This window comes from Vipera ursinii (genome assembly GCF_947247035.1).
Source record: "Vipera ursinii genome assembly, chromosome: 3".
Lineage (NCBI taxonomy): Eukaryota > Metazoa > Chordata > Lepidosauria > Squamata > Viperidae > Vipera > Vipera ursinii.
In genome coordinates, this window is record NC_139516.1 from 24575612 (window position 1) to 24602105 (window position 26494).

At 37.7% G+C, this 26494-nt stretch overlaps 1 protein-coding gene across 3 annotated transcripts in view; it reads right to left on the bottom strand.

The window, feature by feature from the left end:
* RPN2 (ribophorin II) overlaps positions 1–22684 on the bottom strand; it is a 35295-nt gene extending 12611 nt beyond the window's left edge. For all 3 annotated transcript variants that reach the window (XM_083358813.1, XM_083358812.1, XM_083358814.1), the window contains exons 1-11: positions 22647–22684; positions 21091–21284; positions 18192–18287; positions 17091–17266; positions 16511–16586; positions 15465–15599; positions 11307–11483; positions 9146–9264; positions 8692–8797; positions 2918–3009; positions 1375–1489 (exon numbers count right to left, since the gene is read on the bottom strand). In XM_083358813.1, the coding sequence (XP_083214939.1) occupies positions 1375–1489; positions 2918–3009; positions 8692–8797; positions 9146–9264; positions 11307–11483; positions 15465–15599; positions 16511–16586; positions 17091–17266; positions 18192–18287; positions 21091–21284; positions 22647–22659 (1299 nt within the window). In that variant the 5' untranslated portion in view covers positions 22660–22684. The remainder of the gene's footprint in view (positions 1–1374; positions 1490–2917; positions 3010–8691; positions 8798–9145; positions 9265–11306; positions 11484–15464; positions 15600–16510; positions 16587–17090; positions 17267–18191; positions 18288–21090; positions 21285–22646) is intronic.
* Positions 22685–26494: the final 3810 nt, after the last annotated feature.

The following is a 26494-nucleotide window of genomic DNA, read 5'->3' on the forward strand; positions in this document are numbered from 1 at the left end:
TGAAAAGACAATGAAACTTATGTTAGCATCCAAATCATAAAAGCACAAGTTTTAATACTATTATTTCACCAGGGTTGAAGGAGAATATGCTTGATTTAAGAGCTTGGAAAGAATTCCAAGGGCCAGACATTTTACAAATTATTATCCTCCTACTGCCAATAATTACAGAAGCAATGCAAGGATAAAGTAAGAAAAGTTGAAAATATCATATTCTGTTTTATATATCATTCACATGCAGATTGTTATTATGCTATCCTATAGCGGACACTTTTAAGGAAAGGAATTATTTTCCAGGTTCTGGCAAGAAACTAGAAAATTCAACATGGGTTTATTCCAAGAAGGAATATTTAAAGAGCCAATTCAGACATGCTGCTCTTATATATAAAAATGTTAAAAAATAGTATAATACTCTTTCCTTCTTCCCATTGTACTTCTGATATTAAGCTGGAATATATCCAGAACTATAAAGGTAAGCTATTAGAGGCTTCCTCTTCACAGTGTACTGCAAAATTTTCATCCAGAATCAAACTATGTTTTTATATGCTTCATGAAAAGACACTAGCTTACCCTCAGTAAGCATGTGATCTGTACATTCAGTCTTCATTGCTTCCACTTGTAATATCTATGTGTAACATAGCCGGGTGAAAAATGGGTTGATGAAGCTTCTCTGAATGCTCTATTGATTTTGTTAAACTTGGCAGGATTGGTCATTTTGACAGAAGTGAGCTTTTAGCATCACACAAATCTTAGCCAATATTTTATTTATTTATACCCCACCTTTATTTCTTTTAATAAATAACTCAAGGTGGCAAACATACATAATATTTTCCTCCTATTTTCCCCATAACAACCCTTTGAGGTGGATTGGGTTGAAAGAGAGTGAGTGGCTTTCATGCCTAAGTCACCAGCTGGCTTTTATGCCTAGGAGAGGACTAGAACTCACAATCTCATATTTGCTAGCCTGGTGCTTTAACCAATCTACCAAACATTTTCTAACCTGAGACAATGGCGATGATACAAGCTAAGCATTCTGATTCTGACAAGATTTCAACTTTCTTTGGTGTTTTAAAGAGCTCTGGTACAGAAGAATAAATAGCAATGGATCAACTGAATAAACAGTTTATCTGGCTTAAGGTACTTTCATAAGTATACATGAAGATCTCTCTGTAATTTTGTCCATTAATTTAGACAAGAGCTAACAAATCACAAAGGCAATAACTTGCTTCTTGCCTTCAAATCTGTTATGCGCAACTGTCACATTTGCTTGTTTCTAAGTTTTTATAAACAAAAAACAAAAAGCAACCTGAACTTCTTCCCATAAGCCTTTTTGCTAAATATGTCTCTCTGGATTAGGGTAGACATGCATTAACTAACCTGGTGAGGGATTAATTCTGCTCCAGTGTTCACATCAACCAATTGAAAGGACAAGGCAAAATTTTGATGGCTGTCAGCTGTGAATGATCCTTTGGCTTTGGCTGGGTAAGTGACCCTGAAAATAGAAGTGAACAATTGCTAAGGAAAAAAAAAGTGAATCTGTGCAGAGGAAATTAGATGCAAAGTAGATTGGGATCTACTCATAAATCTAGTGATCTGCAGTTAATTAACAAGAGCTTCTGATTCCCTATTATGTTATATAATGTACGTAATACAGAAGCAACTAGAAAGCTTCTTATTCCCAAATTAGATTGCTAAGAGTATTTGTGAAAACCCAAGATCTCTTTGAACAGAAGGACTCAATTTGGGTCAAGCACTGACCCCAAATTTCTGATAAACCAATACTTAGAAACACTCTTAATATTTACCGTAATTGTTAGCATACATGTACTCATTTTATTGGTTACAATTAATTGGTCCTATTCTTTTACGGCAAGTTAATTTGCAAGTCTAAAATCTGTTCATCCTTCAATAAAGGAGAAAACTATAGAAACATGCAGGTAGTTTTTCTACCCTCTTAAAGCCAAGTTACAAGAAAGCTGGTTATGCTTCACATTCATTTCCATTTGGTGAGTAAAATTATTGCTAAGTCAGTCATTGCTAAATCTGAACTATGATTTATTAGCATCTAGTCCTAGAATTATCTTTCATTATATATAACTACCGAGGGTCTTTTTAGCATGAAGAGAGGTGGTTGTCATCTCAGAGAACATTGTCTGCCACCTTATATTACATATTTAAGATTAGGAACTAAATCTTATAGATCAAATTATCTGATTTCCAGTCAAGCTTGAACCCTACAATACATGGGCCAATAAGGAAATGGAGTCATAATTAATTTGGGAGATGTGAAATGAAAAAAATGGTACACAGACAGCAAGCAGGAGAATTGTTTATTTATGTTCCTCTTTATGCCCCAATATAATCTGCTTCAGAGGCCCTATGGCCCTTTCCAGCCAGATTACAAAGCATCATTAAAGGCATCAGACAAAAGTCTTAAAAGATACTCAGTGCCAAGTAAGAATAAGCATTTGCATAGTTGAATCACAAAAAAGAGAAAGGTAGGTGGGTTGGTAACAAAATGAAATTGTAAAAACAGCAAAAGAAAAAGAACAATAACTTTCTAGAAGTTCAAGAAGTGTAACCTTCTTTTACAGACAAACCCTTTCATTTCTGAAGAGAAGCAGGCAAGGATACAAGAGGTTCAATAAAGAAATTAAAATAATGAATTCTGTTCAGTGTTCTGTTTGCCCTGGTTGACTGAGTAGTTAAGGAATTAATAATCTAATACTTGAAATTTTTAAAGGACTAGTTGCTGCTAAGAGTGTAAACATCCAACCATACATATCTAGTATAAACCCTAACAATTTAAATGTCAAAATACAGATCAATTTATATAATTTGTTTCCTTGATAACATGTTGAGAAAGCCTGGATTTACAGTGTTGACATTCAGTACTGAGTTGTATGTACTGGTATTTTACCTGGTAGTTTTGGGTGCAATGCTCTGATCTTTATCCACAGTAAAGAGATCCACATTTGTAATACCAACTTCAGTTGAGACTTTGACTTTCAACTGCAAACCAGAAACAATGAGTTACACACACACACAAACACACACACACACACACACACACACTTTACATAAACAAAACATGCTGCATTTTAAACAGATTACAAGTAATATTTTTATTCATGCTTCATTTTTGGAAATTAGGCTACTTTTCTTTTCTTTTTTTTTGAAAGTATATTAAAAAGGAATCCAAGAATCAGCTTTTGATTTTTGGATATTTCCATACATTAATCAATTATAAATCAATGCTTTCTTCTAAAAGTATTCGTTTGTAACACTTTATTAATGATAGGGTTTCCAGAAAAGAGATAGCATAACTTTATTCATTGAGATGATTGAAAAGATAGTATAGTAGGCAAACCAATGTTTGATCGCATGAAGGAAATTTAAGGAAGCAAGAATATGACTAATTAGTGGCTGACAGCTCCATTTTCTAATCACAGGGAATACTTTCTAGGGCTCTCTGTGAGGCACTCTGTATCATTATGAGTTTTTTGCTTATAGTAGTTGAGACCAAGCCGCATTCTGTATTTAAACTAAAGAAGAGAATATCTGTCCTTAAAGTTCAATTTAATTTACTGTTGTTTGTTAGTTATTGGAGCTTCCTTATACAGCTGATGTTATCTTTTGCTCCCTTCTTCATTTCAATTTCTTCCACATTTGGGCCCATTTCAGTTTCAAAAGCTAGGTTTTAATAAAAAAAGTTTGTATTTTACTATTCTATCTCACTTTACAATACAGGTAGTCCTTGACTTACAAGTTACTTACAACATAGTCCATTAAGTGACCGTTACAACGGCACTGGAAAAAGTGACTTAATGATCACTTTTCACACTTATGACCATTGTAGCATCCCCATGGTCACGTGATTTACATTCAAATGCTTGACAACTGACTCACATTTATGACGGTTGCAGTGTCTTAGAACCATATAATCTCCTTTTGTGACCTTCTGACAAACAAAGTCAACGGGGAAGCCAGATTCACTTAACAACCGTGTTACTAATTTAACAACTGCAGGGATTCGCTTAACAAATGTGGCAAAACTCACTTAACAAATTTCTCACTTAACAACATAAATTTGGGGCTCAATTGTGGTTGTACATTGAGGACTACCTGTATTTGAATGTCTACTTTGTTTCTTGGGTTCATGAACTTTTAAAATACATATACTGAAAGGCATATGAGACAAATTTGAGTACTTGGGCATTATGCAAAGCAATGAGGGAATGAGCAGCAGTTATTCAGCACTATTGTTTGGAAAATGCTCACCTGGATACCATGAAACTAAGTCCCTACTAGTAACAGCCAGATACCCAAAAGAATACAATAAAATAGAATGCACAATGAACCAGTCAGCAAATGCAATTTGAGCTACACAAAACATTCCAAGCTCAAAAAACCCTGTTTTTTTGAGTGTTCCAAGGTCAGGACAGAACACCAAGAGTTTACTCGTGAGCTTATTTTGAATACAGTACTCAACCACAGGGATCAATGGGAACTTGGAACAATATTTTGTTCTCCTTTCCAGAGGCATAAAATATGTGAATAACTGTGCATACAATTTCCTATTTGATCAGCAGCACATTTTACTTTAATTAAAACTTTCACAGTAAATCATGGAAGCAATTATGAAGTCAAACTTTTCATATACTACACTTTGACGAAGGCAATATTTGGGAATATTTAAAATAAGGATTTATCTTTTGTTTTGCTCAGGTTTGTCTACTGTGTTTGGCACATTACATTCATGCACACACAATAAATGCTAGAGAATATGGTATTTTTAGTTAAAATATTAAAGTTTAGATCATAATTGCTGAACCTGCTAGAGCACTAAGTAATCTAATGACAACCTCTAATAAGCAGCCCACCTGACAGCTTTCTCCAGTAATAAAATGCCTTATTATTAGTATTCTTACTAAACCATCACCATTAATGCATGGCCACTAGTACTCACTTATGTAGCCAGAGTGCTTAAGCAGCTCCATAAATCCCTCTCTGATGCTTTAAGAGAGATTATTACTCCAATTACCACATTGATTTGGATATGTATGACAGAGCTTGGCATGTAACTTCTAGCTGATGCATGCTGAGTGAGCAACAGGTCTTAAATGCTAATTTTTCAATTAAATAAGCAATTGAGGAGGTGAAGAGAATATCAAATATGGTAAACAGCTCTTGGGGGAAAAATAGCGCACACACAAATTGTTTCCAACTGCCATCACTGTCACTTTGGGAATGATTTTTTTTTAAAAAAGAGACTCAGTAAAAATGAAAAGATAGCTGCATTAGACTGCAAGGAAAAAAAATTCAAAATATTGATGAACTGCAAGTAAGCTAAAGAATACATTTCTATTTCCTACTCCAAAATAAGTATGTTTCATGTTACTGAATGAAAGTTTTTTGGGCCCAAATTCAGTTGGGCAACTTGTCCCTGGTCTTAAAACTAAACTTTTTTCGGTTGCTGAAACATTTTCCAACTGCACTGCTGAAATTTCATCACAAAACTGACGGTAGTTTCTAGACAGCACACTAAAAAACAGAGACATCACCCTGTCAACAAAAGTGCGTATAGTGAAGGCTATGGACTTCCCAGTTGCAATGTATGGCAGTGAAAGCTGGACCATAAGAAAGGCTGAGCGCCAAAGAATTGAAGCCTTTGAACTATGGTGCTGGAGAAGACTCCTGCGAGTCCCTTGGACTGCAAGGCGATCAAACTGGTCAGTCCTAGAGGAGATCAACCCTGACTGCTCTTTAGAAGGCCAGATCCTGAAGTTGAAATTCAAATACTTTGGCCACCTGATGCGAAGGAAGGACTCACTGGAGAAGAGCCTAATGTTGGGAAAGATTGAGGGCAAGAGAAGAAGGGGACGACAGAGAACGAGGTGGCTGGATGGAGTAACTGAAGCAATAGGCGTGAGCTTAAATGGACTCCAGAAAATGGTAGAGGACAGGAAGGCCTGGAGGAATGTTGTCCATAGGGTCGCGATGGGTCGGACACGACTTCGCAGCTAACAACAACAATGAGCAGGAAAGGGATGCGGTGGCTCCGTGGGTTAGGACGCTGAGCTTGTCGATCAGAAGGTCGGCAGTTTGGCGGGTCGAATCCCGAGTGCCGCGTAGCAGAGTGAGCACGTTACTCGTCCCAGCTTCTGCCAACCTAGCAGTTCGAAAGCACGTAAAAAAAATGCAAGTAGAAAAATAAGGACCACTCTGGTGGGAAGGTAACAGTGCTCCATGCGCCTTTGGCGTCTAGTCATGCCGGCCACATGACCACGGAGACGTCCTCGGACAAGCGCTAGCTCTTCAGCTTTGAAACGGAGATGAGCACCGGCCCCTAGAGTTGGAAACGACTAGCACGCATGTGCGGGGGGAAACCTTTACCTTTACTGTTGTTGTTGTTAGTTGCGAAGTCGTGTCCGACCCATCGCGACCCTATGGACAATGTTCCTCCAGGCCTTCCTGTTCTCTACCATCTTCTGGAGTCCATTTAAGCTCACGCCTACAGCTTCAGTGACTCCATCCAGCCACCTCATTCTCTGTCGTCCCCTTCTTCTATTGCCCTCAATCTTTCCCAGCATTAGGCTCTTCTCCAGTGAGTCCTTCCTTCTCATCAGGTGGCCGAAGTATTTGAGTTTTAGCTTCAGGATCTGGCCTTCTAAAGAGCAGTCAGGGTTGATCTCCTCTAGGACTGACTAGTTTGATCGCCTTGCAGTCAAAGGAACTCACAGGAGTCTTCTCCAGCACCATAGTTCAAAGGCTTCAATTCTTTGGCGCTCAGCCTTTCTTATGGTCCAGCTTTCACTGCCATACATTGCAACTGGGAAGACCATAGCCTTGACTATACGCACTTTTGTTGGCAGGGTGATGTCTCTGCTTTTTAGTGTGCTGTCTAGATTTGCCATGGCTTTCCTCCCAAGGAGCAAGCATCTTTTAATTTCTTGGCTACAGTCCCCATCTGCAGTGATCTTGGAGCCCAGGAAAATAAAATCTGTCACTACCTCCATTTCTTCCCCATCTATTTGCCAGGAATTGAGAGGGCCAGATGCCATGATCAACCCAAGTTTTGCACTCTCCTTCTTCACCCGCAACAAGAGGCTCTTTAGTTCTTCTCCACTTTCTGCCATTAGAGTGGTATCATCTACCTTTACTGAGCAGGAGATAAACACCCACGTTTTTACTCTGTATATAACCTGCCTTTATTTTAAAGTAGGGGAGGGGATACAATGGCCTGCTTAACTGGTTCCAACGCCAGCCACGTTTGCAGGAGTTCCAGATGAATAAGTCAAACTTGCAGACCCTCAAAAAGGAGCAGCCATAAGCCCTGCTCTGCCATTCTGTAGCAGATCAGTAGATCTCTCCTTTATTCTTCTAGGGCAGGGGTAGGCAACCTCGTCTCTTTTATGACTCGTGGACTTCAACTCCCAGAATTCCTGAGCCAGTTGAAGTCCACGAGTCATAAAAGAGACGAGGTTGCCTACCCGTTCTAGGGCTCTACTTCACTTGGCGCAGATCCTAGTACAAGGGAAGACAGGGAAACTCCGCCGGCACGACAAAGCTCTGATAATAGGGAGTCATTTTCAGAAGGAAAGCTCTTGACCCCGAAGCATCACAGACTGCCAAGAAAGATGGAACCTGAACCTGGGTTCTTAACTCCATCAAGTCCCCTCTTACAAAGTATCCTGCAAACGGCTAGCAGGCAGTTTGCACGTGGCTAGTTTCTTGGTCAAACCAATTTCTAATTAAAACAATTTTTTAGCAAATGTGACAGGCAGTCACAGCAACGCTGAGCAGAAGAAATGGGGTAAGTTGTACATTCCTCAAATGCAGACTAAGTAGTAATAATAAAAAAATGAAGCATGAACAGGCTTCCCTAGCGTGGTATTTTTCAAGAGCAAAGCAAAGTAATATGAGGACTACCTCTTAACAGCACAAAATACAGAATGGCTTTTCAAAAGTGGTAAATGTGGGATATAGTGAATTTGAGAAAGGGTATCTTTGGTATGGACCTTTGTTTGCCAAGTCCAGGGTGGATGTCTACCACTACAAAAAAACCCCAACAATTTAAATTATTTATAAAAATATAATACATTAGTCACACTCATTTAATTAAGACCATTATTTGTTATTGTTTTCCCCATCTATTCAATGCAACACTTTTTTTCCCCCGAGGACACTTTTTTTCTGACTACAGGCCTTCAAAGTCCAACCATCACACATTCTGATTCAAAGTCACTGGCCGAGCAGTATGATAACAGTTATTTGGGAAGGGCGAAAGGAAAAGACGTTTCCATGCAGGACAGCTTTCTGAATTAAAGAAAAAAACCATGAAAGACAAATTATATGAATGAAGGCGAATAGACGTGTCCCAGGGTAATGTTTCAGGATCCAATCTGGGTTGGTCACCGGGACCAAGGGTTTAGTCTTCTGAGCTTTCGGACTTCTTGTGCTGGAGCCCCCATCCTCAGGGATCTTCTCTCCAGCCACTAGAGAAGATGGGCTCCAGCATGAGTCCGAAAGCTCGGAAGACTAAAACTCTGGTCCCGGTGACCGACCCAGATTGGATCCTGTGACAAATTACATGTTGACAAAAATAAGTATTTTTCAACTAACAAGAACCAAAAAAGTTTTAATGAACAAGTTCCTTCCCAGAATAAAAAAGGGCTTAGATTATATACTTACCTCAACTTTGTTTGCTATAAACCGACTATCTCCATTAATGCTGATTGTAAAATCATAATAGCCGCTAGCAGGCTTGACGCTCATGAAATTCAGCTCAAACACGTCTCTGTTAATAAAAGCATAGCTGTAAAATTGCAGGAAATTGATGCCCCATATACATAGCAATGATTAAAAATGCCAGAAGCAGGATGCACTTGCTTATAACAAGTGGCTCATAAAACCTTGCTTATTATAAGTGGCTTATAAAACCTCAAACAGCAAAGAAACAGAATGAAAAGTCACAAGATACTATTTGGATAGAAAAGCTATGAATTCAAAATGTCAAAAAGGCTGAGCATCACTGGACCCATATCTATTTTCAATCTCTGCATTCTTTCCACATTCTTGGGAAGAATGGGAATCTTCCAAACTTAAGATGAAGAAGAAAGGTTTTGAATAACAGTATTCTGCTTACCCAGACAGAGAAAAAGTAGACTGCTGAAGGACTGTGGCTTTAGTTGCAACAGACTTTACATGATCCAAGGTTACAGTTGCTTGAGTTAGTGGCTGTGACATCACATTTGTCACTTTAAGCTAAAGAAGGTAAGATTTGTAAAATTAGTTCTTCTTCACATATGAAAACTATCAGCTAAATAACAAATTCCAGGAAAAGGTAAGCTATAAAGAACTCCTGACAATCTTCTCTTTGTTTTGCTTCAGATACATTTCTAGGCATCTTCCAAAAACTACATCTAATTAATGCCTTGTTATAGCTTTCATTCTTGTTATTTAAATTTATACTGCATCATATAGTATAACCTAAGTATGGCCTGTCTTTAAAAATACGCCCTTTTCCACTTATCCATCAACTAAGAGGATATGTTGTACCGCAAGACTGGTATTTTTATCCAAATTGCTCTGGGGAAACTTGGGTTGAGAGGAGCTTTTAAAATTTACGATAATGTTTTTATGACTAATAAATATTATTAATTTTACAAGATATACAAACTACACCAATCTAAATCAATAGAATGGACATGAGCAAACCAAAAGAATCTATAATAAGCCAATATATAATAACTAACAACCATTACAAAAATAAATGCACACCTAAAACCACCCTAGATTGAATAGAAGCTAGATCTTCTCAGTAATAGCCACCCCATTGTGGGACATCTGGACTCAGGTGGTTCCATTAGCCTCTACCCTCTTCTCATTTAGGAAAGCACGTAAAATTAATAAGCAGGTGTTGTTTTATAGCAGCAAGCCTCAAATATCAACTGTAGTTCTTCAACGGTGGGATATGTAACTCCTAGCATTGGTCATTCTGTCTGGGTTTCTGGGAATTCAAATTTAAAAGGAGTGGGAGAGCTACTGCTGTCTATTCCTAGCCTACTCAAAGGAGGGATTCTAAAGGACTCCATTGACATCTATTAATTAACAATCCATTAACAGGCTTCTGAGTTTATACGTGGAATCATTTACCTTACTATGATGCTATGGGTTTTTTTACTGATCACCAGGCATTGATCTGTACGCAGGGTACATCTCAAATCAAATTTACTTGCTTCTTAGTGGCTTTCCTGAATTCATTTCAATCCATAAGATTCTGCTCAGTTTAACTCCAGAGGGGGAAAACAATAGTTATATGGGAGAGACTTACTATATTTTAAAGCCTCTCATTTTTTTAAATGTAATTTCTGAGATATGAAAATGCCCTTCCAGGCTGCTTCATGTATACAGCTTGGCATTTTATAATACGCATTCTATAAAATACTCTGAAATTAATTTTGAGTTCCCAGTTCATTATCAGAGGATAGAATGGTTCCTGAAAATATCAGCCATTTCTGCTTTAAGACAGGGCTTTTCAACCAATGGTACGGGTACCACCTGTGGTACATTGGCACCTGGCTGGTGGTATGCGACCATCCTAGAAAAGTGGTAGCGAGGGAGGGGAATGAGCTGAACTGGTGGCAGTACTGCACAAGCCTGAGCGAGAGACGGCTGGAGCTGCAGGGCTGTCAGGGCTCAGTGGAAGCGCCAGGATCAACGCCAGGCTCCAGCTGCTGATTCTGCTGAGCCCAGAAGAAGCGCCGATCAGCTGGAATGTTGCAGCATCTCCAGGGTCTTGTGATTTACATTCAGATGCTTGGCAACTGATTCATTCAGTGACCAAAATCTGCTGCAACCACCCAGCAGACGGGGGGGGGGGGGGGATAAAAACCAAACACACCCCCACCCCACCCTCGCTGCCAATCCTCAACAGAAATGCTCACAACAATGAAAACCTTGGACAGAAGGAAGAGCGCCGCCGGGCAGGTAGGCGTCTTGCTCGGCTGTGGCTTGGGGGGCACTTTTTTCAGTGCCATTGTAACTTTGAACAGTCACTAAGTGAACTGTTGTAAGTCGAGGACTACCTATACTTCATCACTTTTTTCCTTTTTTTTGGATCATCACGTTTTTGACACCTTGCTAGGCGACTGGTGGTACTCGGATGCTGCCATTTCCTAAAAGTGGTACAATGAGTGAAAATGTTGAAAAGCCCTGCTTTAAGAAGCAGATTTAGTATTATCTTCCCAATGCAAATATTCTCACTTTCTACTTCAGGCATTAAGACACTCGGTGCAGCCACTGACCGTGAGTATTGGCTGATGGTGAGAGACTGCAGTAGGTCCCTCAGTCACAGCAATGACCGGCAAATGGAAACGATTCTGGGAAAGGGAGGCTGCAGCACAAGCCACACTGAATGCTTCAGAAAGAACCTCAAAGTTTTTCTTGCTGAAAACTGCATTCACCAGCTGGATGAGCTGATCCTGAAAACAAAAAATAACAAAGAACCAAAAGTTAAGTTGGCTTGAGCTTTTTATTGTTTTAAGATACAAAAAGAAAGGAAATAGGGGAAAAAATAAAAAAGTGATTATATCATATACAGCAGATCATTCAAGCAAATTTTTAAACATACCATTAAATCTTGATTACATGAAATATTATTGATTACCTTGAAGGAGAGCTAGTTCATAAACAGAAAACAAGCATAAACTGATGAAACAGTATCAGTCTAGGAATATACTGAAAAATAATTTATGTTAAAAAAGTTCTAATTCTTCAGTAGTAGTAACTTCCATGTTTTTGGTATATAATTCATTACTGTGTTTACATTTTTAACTTAAAGTTTGCTAAGGAAAATATAGTTCAGGTAGTGTCTAAAAATGAAGACTGTCTTGAAGGCACATATACAAAAAGAATAATCTGAAAATCAGGAAATTTAAACTCTATCTTAATAGATTTAATTTAGAAAATCTAAGAATTATCCTTCTAAAAATGAATGCCTTAATATTTTATCAATTTACTGAAAATAATGTAAAATAGTTATTATAGGTGTATTTCTTAGTAAATCAATCTAGAAATAATATTCAATTTTATAATTTAGTGGATTTTAATAATCTATTTTATCTATTTTTATCTGAGATTAAAACTTTTATATATAACATCTACAAATGAATTTTCATTGGAATTACTATTCCTGGATACTCAAAAGATTCAAGCAACAACTGAAATCCAAATTATTACTAATATCCATAAAAACCATGGGGCATATAGAAAGTATATGACACTTTACTTTAGCAGGCACATAATATTATCAGATGTTTGGTTACCTTTTATAAAAACATGATTGTGTAGAATTGACAATCAAAGGTAAAACTTTTATGTAATAGGCCAGGGTCACCGTCAATATTTCTACATAAATGGTTAACCAGAAAATTTGACAATAGCTTGCATAGTCAACAGCAACTTTAAAATGGATTTATAATAGACTTCTAATAGTACTGGAGCAATTACCTCAATGAATATTTTAAACCCTCAATGGGATAAACACCTAGATTAGAAGTTTATCCTATTTTTATAGATTAATGGTACCCATTACTTCTTGGAGAGACAGATACAGGTCCTACTCAAAAGGACAGAGTTTATCATGTAAATCTAAATCAGAAAGGGAAAGGGCAATCAGATACAGGACCAATGACCTGGCATGTCTCAAAAAAGCTGTTGAGAGACAAGGTTTGCATAGGGCAGTCATGACCTTTCCGAAATTTTAAAAAAAGACTGTAAGGAAAAGATTTGTGAACCTATTGTGAAGAGCCTTGGTGGAGCAGTGGGCTAATGCCTCCTTAAGTAACACCAGCTGCCTGCAATTAGTGCAGGTTCGCATCCCACCAGGCTCAAGGTTGACTCAGCCTTCCATCCTTCCGAGGTAGGTAAAATGAGGACTCAGATTGTTGGGGGCAATAAGCTGACTTTGTAATAATGCCGCTTGGGGGGGGGGGCGAAAGCCCTAATAAGCAGGCATATACATAGAATGAAGGCTATTGCTAAGCACATTGGTTTGTGCTTTAAATTGTAAGCCGCCCTGAGTCTTCGGAGAAGGGCGGGATATAAATGGGATTAAAAAAAAAAGTGTTAATAATTTTGAATACTATTCGTCCATATTCTTCCAACAAAGAAATTTTAGTTATTGTTGTTGTTCTTGTTATAAAGGAAAGCTAGAGAGCTTATTTTTACCTCCATTTTAGGTACCCAATTAAAGCTTCACATCTCATTAAAAGCATTGAGGGTGGTTTGAAAATTTGTCAAACTAAATTCTTTGTGAGGAATGATGTAAAAGCATGCCCATTTAGTCACAGCCTTATTAAATTACAAAAAAACCTAGCTGTTTTAAATTTTTCAATGAAATAGAATCTGTTAATACAATTTATATATATATATATAAATCTCAGAGTTCCTGACAACACAACGCATAACTCACACCAAATAATTAATTTTAATTGGACCAATTTGAGACTTTGGAATTTTTAAAAGCACTTTATGACAAGCAGCCTGCAACACATCATTTTAGATTCACCTGGGTACTGTTTAAAGAACGTGATTTAGAAAGTGTTGCTTTTGCCACAATTCTTAAAAAGAAGAAATAGACTTGAGACCTTTCTAGTCCATTACACATTCCCAATACTAATTGGAAATAATAGGTGCTAATTATATTTTCAGTTCAGTGAAACACAATTTTGTGATTAGCTCTTAGCTGTCAAGACAAAAGATATTATCTTAGAAGATGACATTAAAAATTTTCATAAGTAACTTCAGTCTTTCTGCAAATTATGAGGTCATCTGATGTTCATTAATTAATGCCTTTGCCTGAAATGTATTTGTTTTTTCTTTCAATTGGTTAAAGTCACTGTTTCCATCTTGTCATTGTGGGTAGCCTAATCACACCTGACATCTGAGCCAGAATAACTCAGTATTCCTATAGATTACAAGCATTTTCTGGTTTTCCTGTAATGGTTGACTTTCCCATAAAACCTAGACTTGTATCTTTGTCAGTTTTACAAACTGTATAACTTTTCAGTGCTCACCTACAGATAATAAACATTTGATATTCTTATTTGAAACTCTTGTACACAGTTTTTAATCTGATTGCTTTATGTTTTAAAGAGGCAGGACCCTCAATGGTGACTGAAGCCATATGTTGATGAAGATTCTCAGTCATCCAGGTAGAGTTGTCTGGAAGTTGAGTCATCACAATTGAACTTCTTTTCTTTTTGGTTTGTAACATTTTGCTGCTTCAAACCAAAAAGAAAAAAAAAACTAGTTGCCATGACTCAACTCCCAGTGACTGTAGCAGTTTTTCCATATATGATGCTAACATTATTTAACTTCAAAATTAAGGTAAGCACATAGAAATAAGCTATTTGTATTAAGTGCAGAGCTTAACAGAATTATTTTTCTCCTGTTTTCATACAAGAAGCAAGAACAAGAGGAAGGATTTAAGATGCACCCAGTACCATATACCTTGAGGCCAATACCTAGGTCAGGGGTAGGCAACCTTGGCTCTTTTATGACTCGTGGACTTCAACTCCCAGAATGGCTGGCTCAGGAATTCTGGGAGTTGAAGTCCACGAGTCATAAAAGAGCCAAGGTTGCCTATCCCTGACCTAAGGGCTGTTAGGTATTTACACTGCCATCTTAATGTTTTTTGCTGGAACTGAAATGCTGAATGCTAAAAATTGAGGCCACATGACCACGGGATGCGGAAAAGGGTCATACATGTGAGCTGGTTGCAAAACACCCGAAATATAATCATATGACCACACAGAGTATGTATGTTGTGTCTGTTGTAACTTTGAAATTGGGTTGTAAGTAGCTCTGGGGAGGTATATTGTAACTTTGAGCTAAGCAACTAGACCAGACATGTCAAACTCGCGACATCATGTGACATCATGCAATGTATCAGGACGGTTTTGCCATTGTCGGCAATGGGGTGGGCACGGCTTCTGGATGGCAGTTTGACACCCCTTAACTAGACCTTAAGTTAAGAGAAGGACTACCGGTATTTCAATATCATATTCCTCCCAACAGTATTGGGGGGGAAAAAGTGCAGATGAGCTCTGCATTATTAAAACACCATTCTGCTTTGATATTGGTATTAAAAACTGACATTTCATTGTCACATAACCAAAACCCAGATAAATATAAATTATTACTAGTTTATAAACCGATTCACATCTTGCAATAATCCAAATTCAGTTTTGATTTTGTGGTTCTTCATTCTAAACCAGGGGTAGGCAATCTTGGCTCTTTTATGACTCGTGGACTTCAACTCCCAGAATTCCTGAGCCAGCATGGCTCAGCTTGGCTGGCTCAGGAATTCTGGGAGTTGGAAGTCCACGAGTCATAAAAGAGCCAAGGTTGCCTACCCCTGTTCTAAACCATTACAACAGCATGTTCCAAAAGTTACCTACTTCTTTTATTGCCGGCTCAGTGCCAACATGATCTGAAAGTCTGTAAGTAGCAGCTACAAATAATGCGGTTGCTTCAAGCCCTTCTTCAAATTGTAGATACATTCCTCCTAGATCATCCAAGCGTGCAACGAGATCCTACAAAAAGACAACAACAAATAATTTTACATCTATCTCATCCATATAATGTACAGCATGTCCTTCCATACCCAGGAGTTTTGCTACCTTTCTTCTTTTACCCCTTACTAATCTGGGGTTCTTCTTTCATATCTAGTCTGGGAGTGTCTAATGGAGAAAAGGATATTCCAATTCCAGTGAACAAACAGGACTCAGTACAGAAAACAACCTGAACATTAAATGGGAGAAAACCAAGAAAATCTGCATAGTGGGAACTTTGACTAGGAGAACATGACAGCAACAGCCTCAAACCACCATAACCCTGTAATGGATGAACCTTGTGTGAGTGAGAGGGCAAAAATTGTTAAATATGGATAATGGAAAAACAGAGAAAAGGAAAGTTTGACTTCTTTTTGCCCCCCTCGGACAAAAGCTATTACTGATAAGTATCCCCACTTCCTTGAAATATAGCTCTTAATCACAAAAAATTGTCAACCTTTTGATCTAGTGGCATGGATTCATGAAAATATGAATTTAGAGTCAACAGAAGTTCCTATATTAGTTCTATCATAAGAAATTATTTTTTTCTTCAGACCAAAATTAATATTGCAGAAAGACAAAATGTAAACTCCAGGTTACATTTTGGGGGGAAGAGGAGCATTTTCATTTCTCAGCATCAAGGCCTGTTATGTACTCACTCTACTGTTATGGAATACCTAAATATTACTCTTTTAATCTTTATTCTACCAAGAATTTGTGATTTGAGAGAAGTGGCGTGCCATTTATTCCTTTACTACTTTTAGAATATTGTTTATATTTAAAATATAGTTACACTTTTTAAAAAAATTGGTTTGATAAATTTTATTTCATATGGTTAGTTAGATGAGAACAAAACAGAACGGCATATTATAACAAAAAAATCTAAAACAAACCTCTATTTCTTCCACAATGCTTCTTAAATCTGCCTGCTGGGATAAATAGGATGCTGTCTGCAACGCCTGAATTGTTCTGAAAGAACAGAAACCTTGATGTGGGGAGTATACTATAATACACGATCCTACCAACTATGAGCAGATTGATCTCAGAAGTACGAAACAGGAATATATATTAAAAATAGCACCAACAAATTGAGATTCATATGGTAAAAAGTTTTGGATAAAATAAGATATATTAAAAAGTTGTATGATTTGATTAAGGTCAACTTTATTTCCCTAGACTAGAAATGAAACTGCAGTGGTGTCCAAATTCTAACATTCAGGAGTGATCATTAACATTTCTATGAATAGCTAAGTCAGAAGTTCATCAATCCAAAAAGCTTCAATATACAGTAATCTAATCATATTGCCAATTCTGTTCCATGCTTATGGCTCATAAGCCATGAGGCATGTTACATAAGTGTCAGTAACTAGATCAACTTAAGGCAAAAAATTAAAATGCAGAAGTAAATAATACAGCAGTCTAGCTTTGGCATTCCATACGTTTCTCTGAATAATCCTCAAGATAAACACTTACGCCAAGATGTTTTCTTCTTTGCTAAGACGAGAAGTGAGTGCAGTCAGAGCTTCTTGGGAAGCAAGAGGAAGCCCAAAACCATTCAGGGCTCCAACAGCATGATAAATCTGGGTAATTGAAGAATCTTCACTGATAGCTTCAAGTAGCAATTCCCTGGTTTCATTTGAAATAGTAATCTAGGAATAATACACTAAATGCAGTATACATAAAATCAAGTCAAGTCTTCAAACTCCTTCAAGTTCAGGAAAAAAAGCCAAATCAGACTATTAGGCACAGTACTGTCTATTCTGATATACAACTCCTGAATTTCTGGTAAATTCTTTCCCATTAACTTTATGTGAACTCTTTAACTGGAGGACTAGGGATTGAACCCAGAAACTTCTATTTATACTACTGTTTACATTATACATAAACCTTTAGGTTCTTCAAAATCTAACAAAAGACACGTTCCAATTATAGTGCACTACATGTTATACTGGCAGTTTAATGTCACAGCAAATTGTGATTCAATGAGCAGAATGGATAAAATCTGGAAATCAAAAACTAAATCGCTCAAGAAACAGCACTAGTTCTGCAAAAATCAGAAACCAGAAAACTTCCCTCCAGTAAATTGAAAGCATATCATAATTTCTTTTCATAAACAGCTTAGTTAAAAATAATCCAGAAACACATGTCACTTTCAGCTTACTCAGAAAGTCAAGTATAAGAATATTAGCTACATAAATAGAAACTGTATCCAATATAGAAACTGTATCCAACATAGAACAAAATTATGCCTAACTTCATTTTGAAGCCCTTGTGGTTTAATTTGCACTGTCACATTGCTTAAAACAGGTTAAACAATCTGCCTTCTGCTATAGTGTTATTTAATATAACCTCAATAACTGCTTATTTTAGCGTGCAAAGAGATGTCTTGGAAACAGCTGTTGTCAAATTAACCATAAGTCAAACAAATGGAAACATTTGTACAAGAGAACATATACTGCTCAAAAAAATAAAGGGAACACTTAAACAACACAATGTACTGTATTTAATAGTAGGATGTCTTATCTTGTGTTCCCTTTTTGAGCAGTATATTTTTCCTTTAAAAACTGAACTTACCTCACATCCAGCCAGTGCCTGACTTCCCTGTGCAGCATAGAAGAGGGAATCAATACTATTGGGGTCCAGTTTAGATTTTATAAAATTGCAAGCAGCCTATTAAGAAAAAAAGTGGTCTTAAATAATTAAGGCTATTAGCACATGCTAAACGTAACGTTCCCAGTTATTTACCACGAAAAATCTTTCCAATGTAGATTTTGTAGAAAAGATTATGCAATGCCAGACTAGATCTGGTCTAGTGAGATCTGGTAAAAGATAGCTCATAATTTATGTATCTCCCTCCACTACAATAACAAAAAAACCCAAAAGGTAAGTTCCTAATCTATTCCTTTTCTTGCTTATATTACAGGCTGTTTTGTTCCTCCATTCTCAAAGACATGAGGCTTTTTACCTATGGAAGCAAACAGAGGCATCTATAGAATATTTTCAGGGCACAACATAAATGCTGTGAAACATGGAGTACCTGATTTAGGAAGGTAACATAAAATAACACTGGATGTAAAGGAGGAAGGCATTTTCTAGTTCCTGTAAGTGGTAGCCTTATGGTCATTACAGTAAATCAAAGATGGCTATTTATCAAATAAAAAATACACTCTTTTCAATTTGAGTTCAATTCCTGGTAACTTTACTGATACATTGTCCGTATGGAGCTCCTATTGCTCCCACAGAAGTGATTCACCATTACAAACTTTTGAGAAAGTTTCCCATACAATCTGTAATCTGGTTTTCCTTGGAGGTCTCTCATCCAGATACTAAATACCCTGACCCTGTGTGGTTTTGAAGCCAGACGTAATCAAGCAAGCAGAGACTTTTCTATGGGTTTAATTAAAGTAACTGATACAGACTGCAAATTGCCAGCAGGTGAAGTATTAGCACCATCTATTGGAGGAACTCTATTGCTAAATCCAGAAAGAATGATAAATGTTCAAACTCAAGCAGAAATTATCTGTCTGAAATAACAGAACACATATAGTCTGAAATAACAGAATACAAAGTCTACATATAGCTGGATTAAAATATTTTGAAGAAGATATGAGCAGTAGGAACAGGCATTAGTCCAGCAGAGAATATATTCTGCAAGAATATCAATTTTAATTTCTATTATTTCCAGAAAAATCATGTGTGAAAACATGAAGAGTCATTACTAATACAGACAATACTGATAAACTGAACACTATTCTGACTCGGTATAAGGCAGATTCATACCATTTTAAAAAGAATCAATAGATAGTCCATTCCTAATTGTCCTAAACTGGGATGGTATAAAATAGTATATAACAGGTTATGTTGGTTCCAAAACCAACAAGGGCACCTGAGCTTTTACTACCATGGTCTTCCAACAACCAATTTCATCTGTTGCGTACCCCACACTTATAATAAGCATTCCAGGTTGTGATGTAAGGTCACAGAGTGAGACTGACAAATAAAAAAATGGGCAATTCAACTCACAGAAGCTAGAAAAATAAGTCTGAAATAAATGAAAAAATATATTTTATGGGTGATCACTTAGTGGACAATCACTTAGATATGAGCCAGCAGTGTGCTGCAGCTGCCAAAAAGCCAACACAGTATTAGGCTGCATTAACAGAGGGATAGAATCAAGATCACATGAAGTACTAATACCACTTTACAATGCTTTGGTAAGGCCACACCTGGAATACTGCATCCAGTTTTGGTCACCACGATGTAAAAAAGATGTCGAGACTCTAGAAAGAGTGCAGAGAAGAGCAACAAAGATGATTAGAGGTCTGGAGGCTAAAACATATGAGGAACAGTTGCTGGAATTGGGTATGTCTAGTTTAACGAAGAGAAGGATGAGGAGGGACATGATAATAGTGTTCCAATATCTCAAGGCTGCCACAAAGAAGAGAGAGTCAAGCTATGCTCCAAAGTGCCTGAAGGCAGGACAAGAAGCAACGCATGGAAACTAATCAAGGAGAGAAGCATCCTAGAACTAAGGAGAAACTTCCTGACAGTTAGAACAATTAACCAGTGGAACAACCTGCCTCCAGAAGTGGTGAATGCTCCAACACTGGAAGTTTTTAAGAAGAGAGTGGACAGCCATTTGTCTGAAATGGTATAGGGTTTCCTGCCTGAGCAGGGGGTTGGACTAGATGACCTCCAAGGTCCCTTCCAACTTCACTATTATTATTAAATTACATCATGTTAAAATGTATATTATATATTATACATAATTTCTTCTCTATTACCTAAAGTGTTAATAGAAAGGGTTCAGGTATAAATTAGTCAATGTTTTTAAGAAGAATTCAAAATAAGCAATTGCCTGATACAAAGGAATAAACATTTATTTAGGTTTCATTGCTTCTCTTACACCTATAATCGGGTTTTTGTCAAGTTTAATTTTTCTCCCATGATCTTCTCCCAGAAGTAGAGACACTAATATAAAGCTTATTGATGCTATTCCATGGATGTTAGTTAAAGATCCTTGCAATAAAACGCAATAATTTATTGGGAGTTATATAAAAATAACAAATAGAATAAGGCTAAAACATAAATAATTCCAGGTAAGAATTCTTAAGTCGTAAGAAAAAAAAATGTACAAGAACTCTCCTGAATGCATTATGAGAACTGATTATTTTTCTTGATTTGTCCTTTTGTTGTACAGTATTGTCAGAGAGCAATTTTCAGCTCTCTTGCCTGAAATCAACAAGTCAACTTTGTTTCTAGCCTTACATTAAATGTTCAGGGAAAACTCCGGGGAATGATTCATAGACAGCAAAGCTAAGGATATGGGAAGTATATGATATTTGTATACCTGAAAGAAATATTACTTGCCCAGAGCAAATGGCAAAAATTATGCTGACTTGCAGTAATTTATTTATGTACATATAATCAGCTCATTCATCATGAATTCATCAATATTCTAAATGCCCCTTACCTTTTCATCAGCCACTTTCCCACCTAATTGATTCAATCCTACGATGGTATAATAACTTCCTTCCAAATCAGTAAATGGACGATTCAAAGAGATTTGTAACCTCTGAACATCATGTAGTGTGAGATAATGAGTAGGAGTCAAGGCTATGATCTTGTCCACAGATATTAAGACCAAAATGAAAAATGTGAGATATCCTGAAAAAAGGAGAAAAGTAAATGCCTGTGAATATCTTTGTGAAGTGCATATATTAGTTTTAGAATAATTTTATCTAGTTGGATCATTACACGATTCAAGTATCCTCAGCGCAAGAAGAAAATGTATTAGAGTCAAAAACATATAATCAAATAAATAAATTTGACTGCTTTCTACTTTCAGAACATACTTTTAACGTGTTTTATTAAAACAGGCTATCTTTCTAACACATGGTTGTCAAACTCGCCACATCATGTGATGCAACCGTGACTCTTTTTGCATTGCCGGCAATGGAGTGGGTGCGGCTTCAGTATGATGAAACTGGCCCACGGGCCAGCAGTTTGGCACCCAGATCAAGGAGTATATTTGCAAATATTAAAGTTGATTTGTTTTAAAAAATATTTGTATTCTTTTAGATAGCTTGGAATGAAACAAAGACAACAATGCTATTAGCCCAAATCAAAATGTAAATAATTAGATGAAAGGGGACAGATGGGGAGTTGTTTTACCTCACTTGCAATCAATTTCTGCCACCTATAGTGCAAAGTTGCTTGTAAAACACAAGATGTGTCACCCGACTGAAAATAGACGATACTATTCTCCTTCATACTATTCTCCTTCAAACACAAATAGCTTCCCATTAATTTAGAATGACCATCAGACTCAATTATCTTCCAATTCCACATTCACATCATTACAAATGATGTGAATGTATGTGGAAATGAATCCATACGAACAACCTTTCAAGCTATTTAACCCCAACCTTGTCCTTCTTTAACTGTACAGAGATTGACCATGTGCAAGAGAAAGTGGCAGAACCCAGGTAGTATTGAAGGCTGAAATTATTACAATCTTTTAATGCAATTATATTCAAGAACGTGGTTTTTTTTGAACCAGATTAAATTTACTCCATACTAATATGGAGATTAAAGTGCATAATTACCTAAGCACAATTACCTGGTAGAGAAGAAAAAAAATATATAGGATAAAAGCGTAGGGGAAAAAAAGCCTTTACAACATCAATGTAGCATTTCAGTTAACGCTACAATAGTGAAGAGGCTCAGCTCTATTAGGAACGCATACAATTCTCCTTTGATTTAAATAAAGATCGCTCGAAACAAGGCTCTTTTTATTTTCATCAACTGCTTGACAGGTAGGAAATTCAGCAGGTGAAGCTTTTTGTGTCAGCCTTGACATGATAAGGTAAGATTCATTCTGATCGTGCCAAGGACTTTTCCCAAATTCCCTCAGGGGAAACTTACACCCCAGACTTCAGAAAGGAGTCCTCCACCCGCCCTCCCTAAGCAGGACTGCAAAAGCAACAATCCGTTTCCACGCCGTCACCACCTCACCAAACTCCTTACCCGGGGCCGCCATTTTCCCCCTCGCCTGCACACCAAGGGAAGACCCCACTTCCGCCCGGAGCTCTGGAACATACCATTTAGCATAACCTAACTCTTGCTCTTAAAGAACAGGATTAATATTTGGATAAGATAGATCGAATTGCTCCTTTCAACCTGTGGAAATGGATTTCAGTTTAAAGAATGTGAACTTTGGCTCTGCTACTCATTTCCCCTTGGTCAGCACGAATGGTACGTTCCAATACGGTGGCTTTGGTACTGGGCGGAGCTTCAGAAAGGATGTGGCGTCCGCTGAATGGCTGGCAATCGAATCATTTATATCGAAGGAGGCACATTTAAACAAGCGTGCTATGGAATGATTTTGTGGGGCGGGTCGAATTCTAAATCTATACTTAGGAAGTTTTCGGAGAGGTTGGGAAGTTGCAGATTGTCGGCGAGAGATTATACAGCGGAATACAGAATATTCACACACATCACTTAGAGACCTCATAGCTAAACAAATGGAATAATTTTGCATTCCATCGGTGAAATTCTCTTCCTCGTGGAAAGAGTTTTTAAGCAAATTCTGTTTCATCAAGATGAATGAAAACTGTTAATTAACCCCATGAGGATTTTTTTACTGGAAAAAAAATGCAAAGAGGAAAATTTAGATCTGGATTTAAGGCAAAATATAAATTTATTTATTTATTTTATTTAATTTGTATACCGCCCTTCTCCCGAAGGACAGAGGGCGGTGAACAGGGCAATAAATATCAAAATACAAAAATTAAAAACAGATTAAACCATAGTGCCCAAATACAATAAATAAATTACTTAGAAACAATAATTAAAACCCAAACCCATCAGACCAGGCCAGCTTGTTCAAACAAATAGGTTTTTAGATCACGTTGGAAGGAGCGAAGGTCGGGAACCATCCGGAGCTCAACCGGTAAACGGTTCCATAGGTCAGGCGCACCCACAGAGAACGCCCTCGCCCTGGGGGCCACCAGTCAGCATTCTCTGACCGGTGGCACCCTGAGGAGGCCCTCTCTGTGGGAGCGCACTGGGCGGAGGGAAGTTGATGCTGGCCGCAGGTGCTCCCTAAGGTACTCTGGACCCATGCCATGTAGGGCTTTGTAGGTCATTACCAGCACCTTGAATCTCACCCGGAAGGCAACTGGAAGCCAATGCAGCTCACGGAGCAGAGGTGTAACATGGGAGTATCGGGAGACCCCCCAACACAACTTGCGCGGCTGCATTCTGCACCAGTTGGAGCCTCTGAGTGGTCCTCAAGGGCAGCCCCATGTAGAGAGCATTGCAGTAGTCTAACCGAGAGGTCACGAGCACATGAGTGACTACGCAAGGCATCCTGGTCTAGATAGGTCCGCAACTGGCGCACCAGGCGAACCTGGGCGAAGGCCCCCCAAGTCACAGTTACTATATGATCTTCTAAAGAAAGCTGTGAATCTAGGAGGACTCCCAAGTTGCGAGCCCTATCTACGGGGGGTAATAACTCACCCCCCATAGTAAGAGATGGAATGATCTGAGTTTCCCAAGATGCTGGCACGCACAGCCACTCAGTCTTGTCAGGGTTGAGCCGAAGCCTGTTCCTCCCCATCCAGACCCGGACCGCCTCCAGGCAACAGGACATCACGTTGAGGGCATCACTGGGGTGGTTTGGGGTCGAAATGAAAAGCTGGGTATCATCAGTATGCTGATGATACCCAACTGATGATACATACATACTGATGATACATACTGATGATACCCAACTCCAAAACCACGAATGATCTCACCCAGAGGCTTCATATAGATGTTGAACAGGAGAGGCGAGAGGACCGACCCCTGAGGAACTCCGCAAGCGAGAGGCCTCGAGGTCGACCTCTGTCCCCCTGCCAACAAATGTACATATAAATGCAACAAAATATAAATGTATCTATAACTGCTGTAAAGAAGACGAAGCCACTACATTCTTTTTCCTTTTCTACTTTTTCTGTATTTCTTTTTAACTTTTCTATTACTTTTAGTCATTTATCTTTAACTCAAAATCTAACTCAAAATAATTTCTATGCTTAATCTAATGAGGATTCATATCTTTCACAATGTAAACTAATGAGAACATAAATGGCTTTACAGCAGGGTTTATGGGCAAGAGATCAAAAGAGGCAGGGCGGAGGTGCCAAGATCTAAGTCTTGACCCTTTCTACCTGGACATGGACAAAGGGGGTGGAGCTTGGATCACAAGATCATGTCTGCCCTTTTACTTCCGTTTTTGGATATCGCTGGTGCTATTAGGAAAATGCAGTTTTGTCCTGCTTTTAATAGTCAAATCTTACATTGACAGACAGAGGAAAACCTACATTTTTAAGTAGACTATCCAGATAGAAACCTAATGCTGGGAAAGATTGAGGGCAATAGAAGAACGGGATGACAGAGAATGAGGTGGCTAGATGGAGTCACTGAAGCAATAGGCGTGAGCTTAAATGGACTCCAGAAGATGGTAGAGGACAGGAAGGCCTGGAGGAATGTTGTCCATGGGGTCGCTATGGGTCGGACACGACTTCGCAGCTAACAACAATCCAAATAGAATTAAACATGGCTCTCAAGCAACTTACGGTTGGATTTGATAGACTGAAATTCTTTCCGATTCTCAGATTCTAAATAAGTAAAGATTTTCAAGTAATGAAAAAACCTCTAAATATTTTGCTTGTAAAAATTAAATCTTACCACTCATCGTAGTAATTAAATAAATAGATGGGCAATATCCTGTAAAAGCAAAAGACTAGAAAGGGAGACGATGTAATTCTCAATCTAACCCACAGAGGGTGGTGGAATCATATTTTTTGTTTCTCTGGAAGAATTCAAAGCTCCAGAAGAGAATATAAATAAGCCCATAAATATCTTTTGAAAAGTTTATGCTAATACAGTACTGTACAATATTATACTGTAAATGAGAAACATCCTGTCGTCAAATTCAGATTTGAAAAATAGGCAGCAATTAGTGATTAGCTTTGTCATAGGTACAATTTAAACCTCACCAGCCTGGTACCTCTCAGCTCTGTTAAATTTTCAGTTATATGAAGACAGCTAGATGCATAAGACATTCACCTGGAAGTTAACAATAAGAATCTCCTTTTATCTGCTTGCAAATTTTGTTATAGTCTGATAATGTCATATCCAAAAGCTGCTTCAATTGCTGCAACACTGCTGAACCACCTCTCAGCAAGCTATTTCTCCTGTCTTTTATTTATTGAAGGTTTATTATTGTTTTATTATACAAGAAAGCAAAATCCAAAAGGATATTAACTTCTTTTTAAAGGCAGAACAGCATATTAAATAAGTACCAGATGACTGTTAAAATTGAATTTATTACATTTTAATGTCGATGAGCTTGATCTGTATCCTATTACAAAATAGTTAAAACTTTTCCATGAGAACTGCAGTTTTCTCAATGAGTGCAGATGATGTCATATTCCTGTTGCTAGCTTGCAGAGATTGAGAATTATCTTGTACTTTTAAAAAAAAAGCTCATTCTATGCTCAGGTATGAGCAAAAAGAAGGTAATATAGTATTTGTGAACGACAGTTTATTTCTTGCTATTGTTTACAGCAACCATGGCAGGGCGATTTGTACTTCTAGCCAAGATTAAAAACCCTGGAACTAAATTGTGTGACTCATTTGCAGAGATCCAGAGAGGATAAAATATGAATGAATTTACAGCTACTGTAAAGATTGGAAACTCCCTTTTATATCTCTTTTCTTTTTCTTGTCTCTTTTCTCTTTTGTTACTTATTCACTTTTCTTTGTTTTCTTCTATTTTGTTTGAATTTGAATTGTTTTTATTCTGTAAAAAATTTTTCAATAAAAATTAA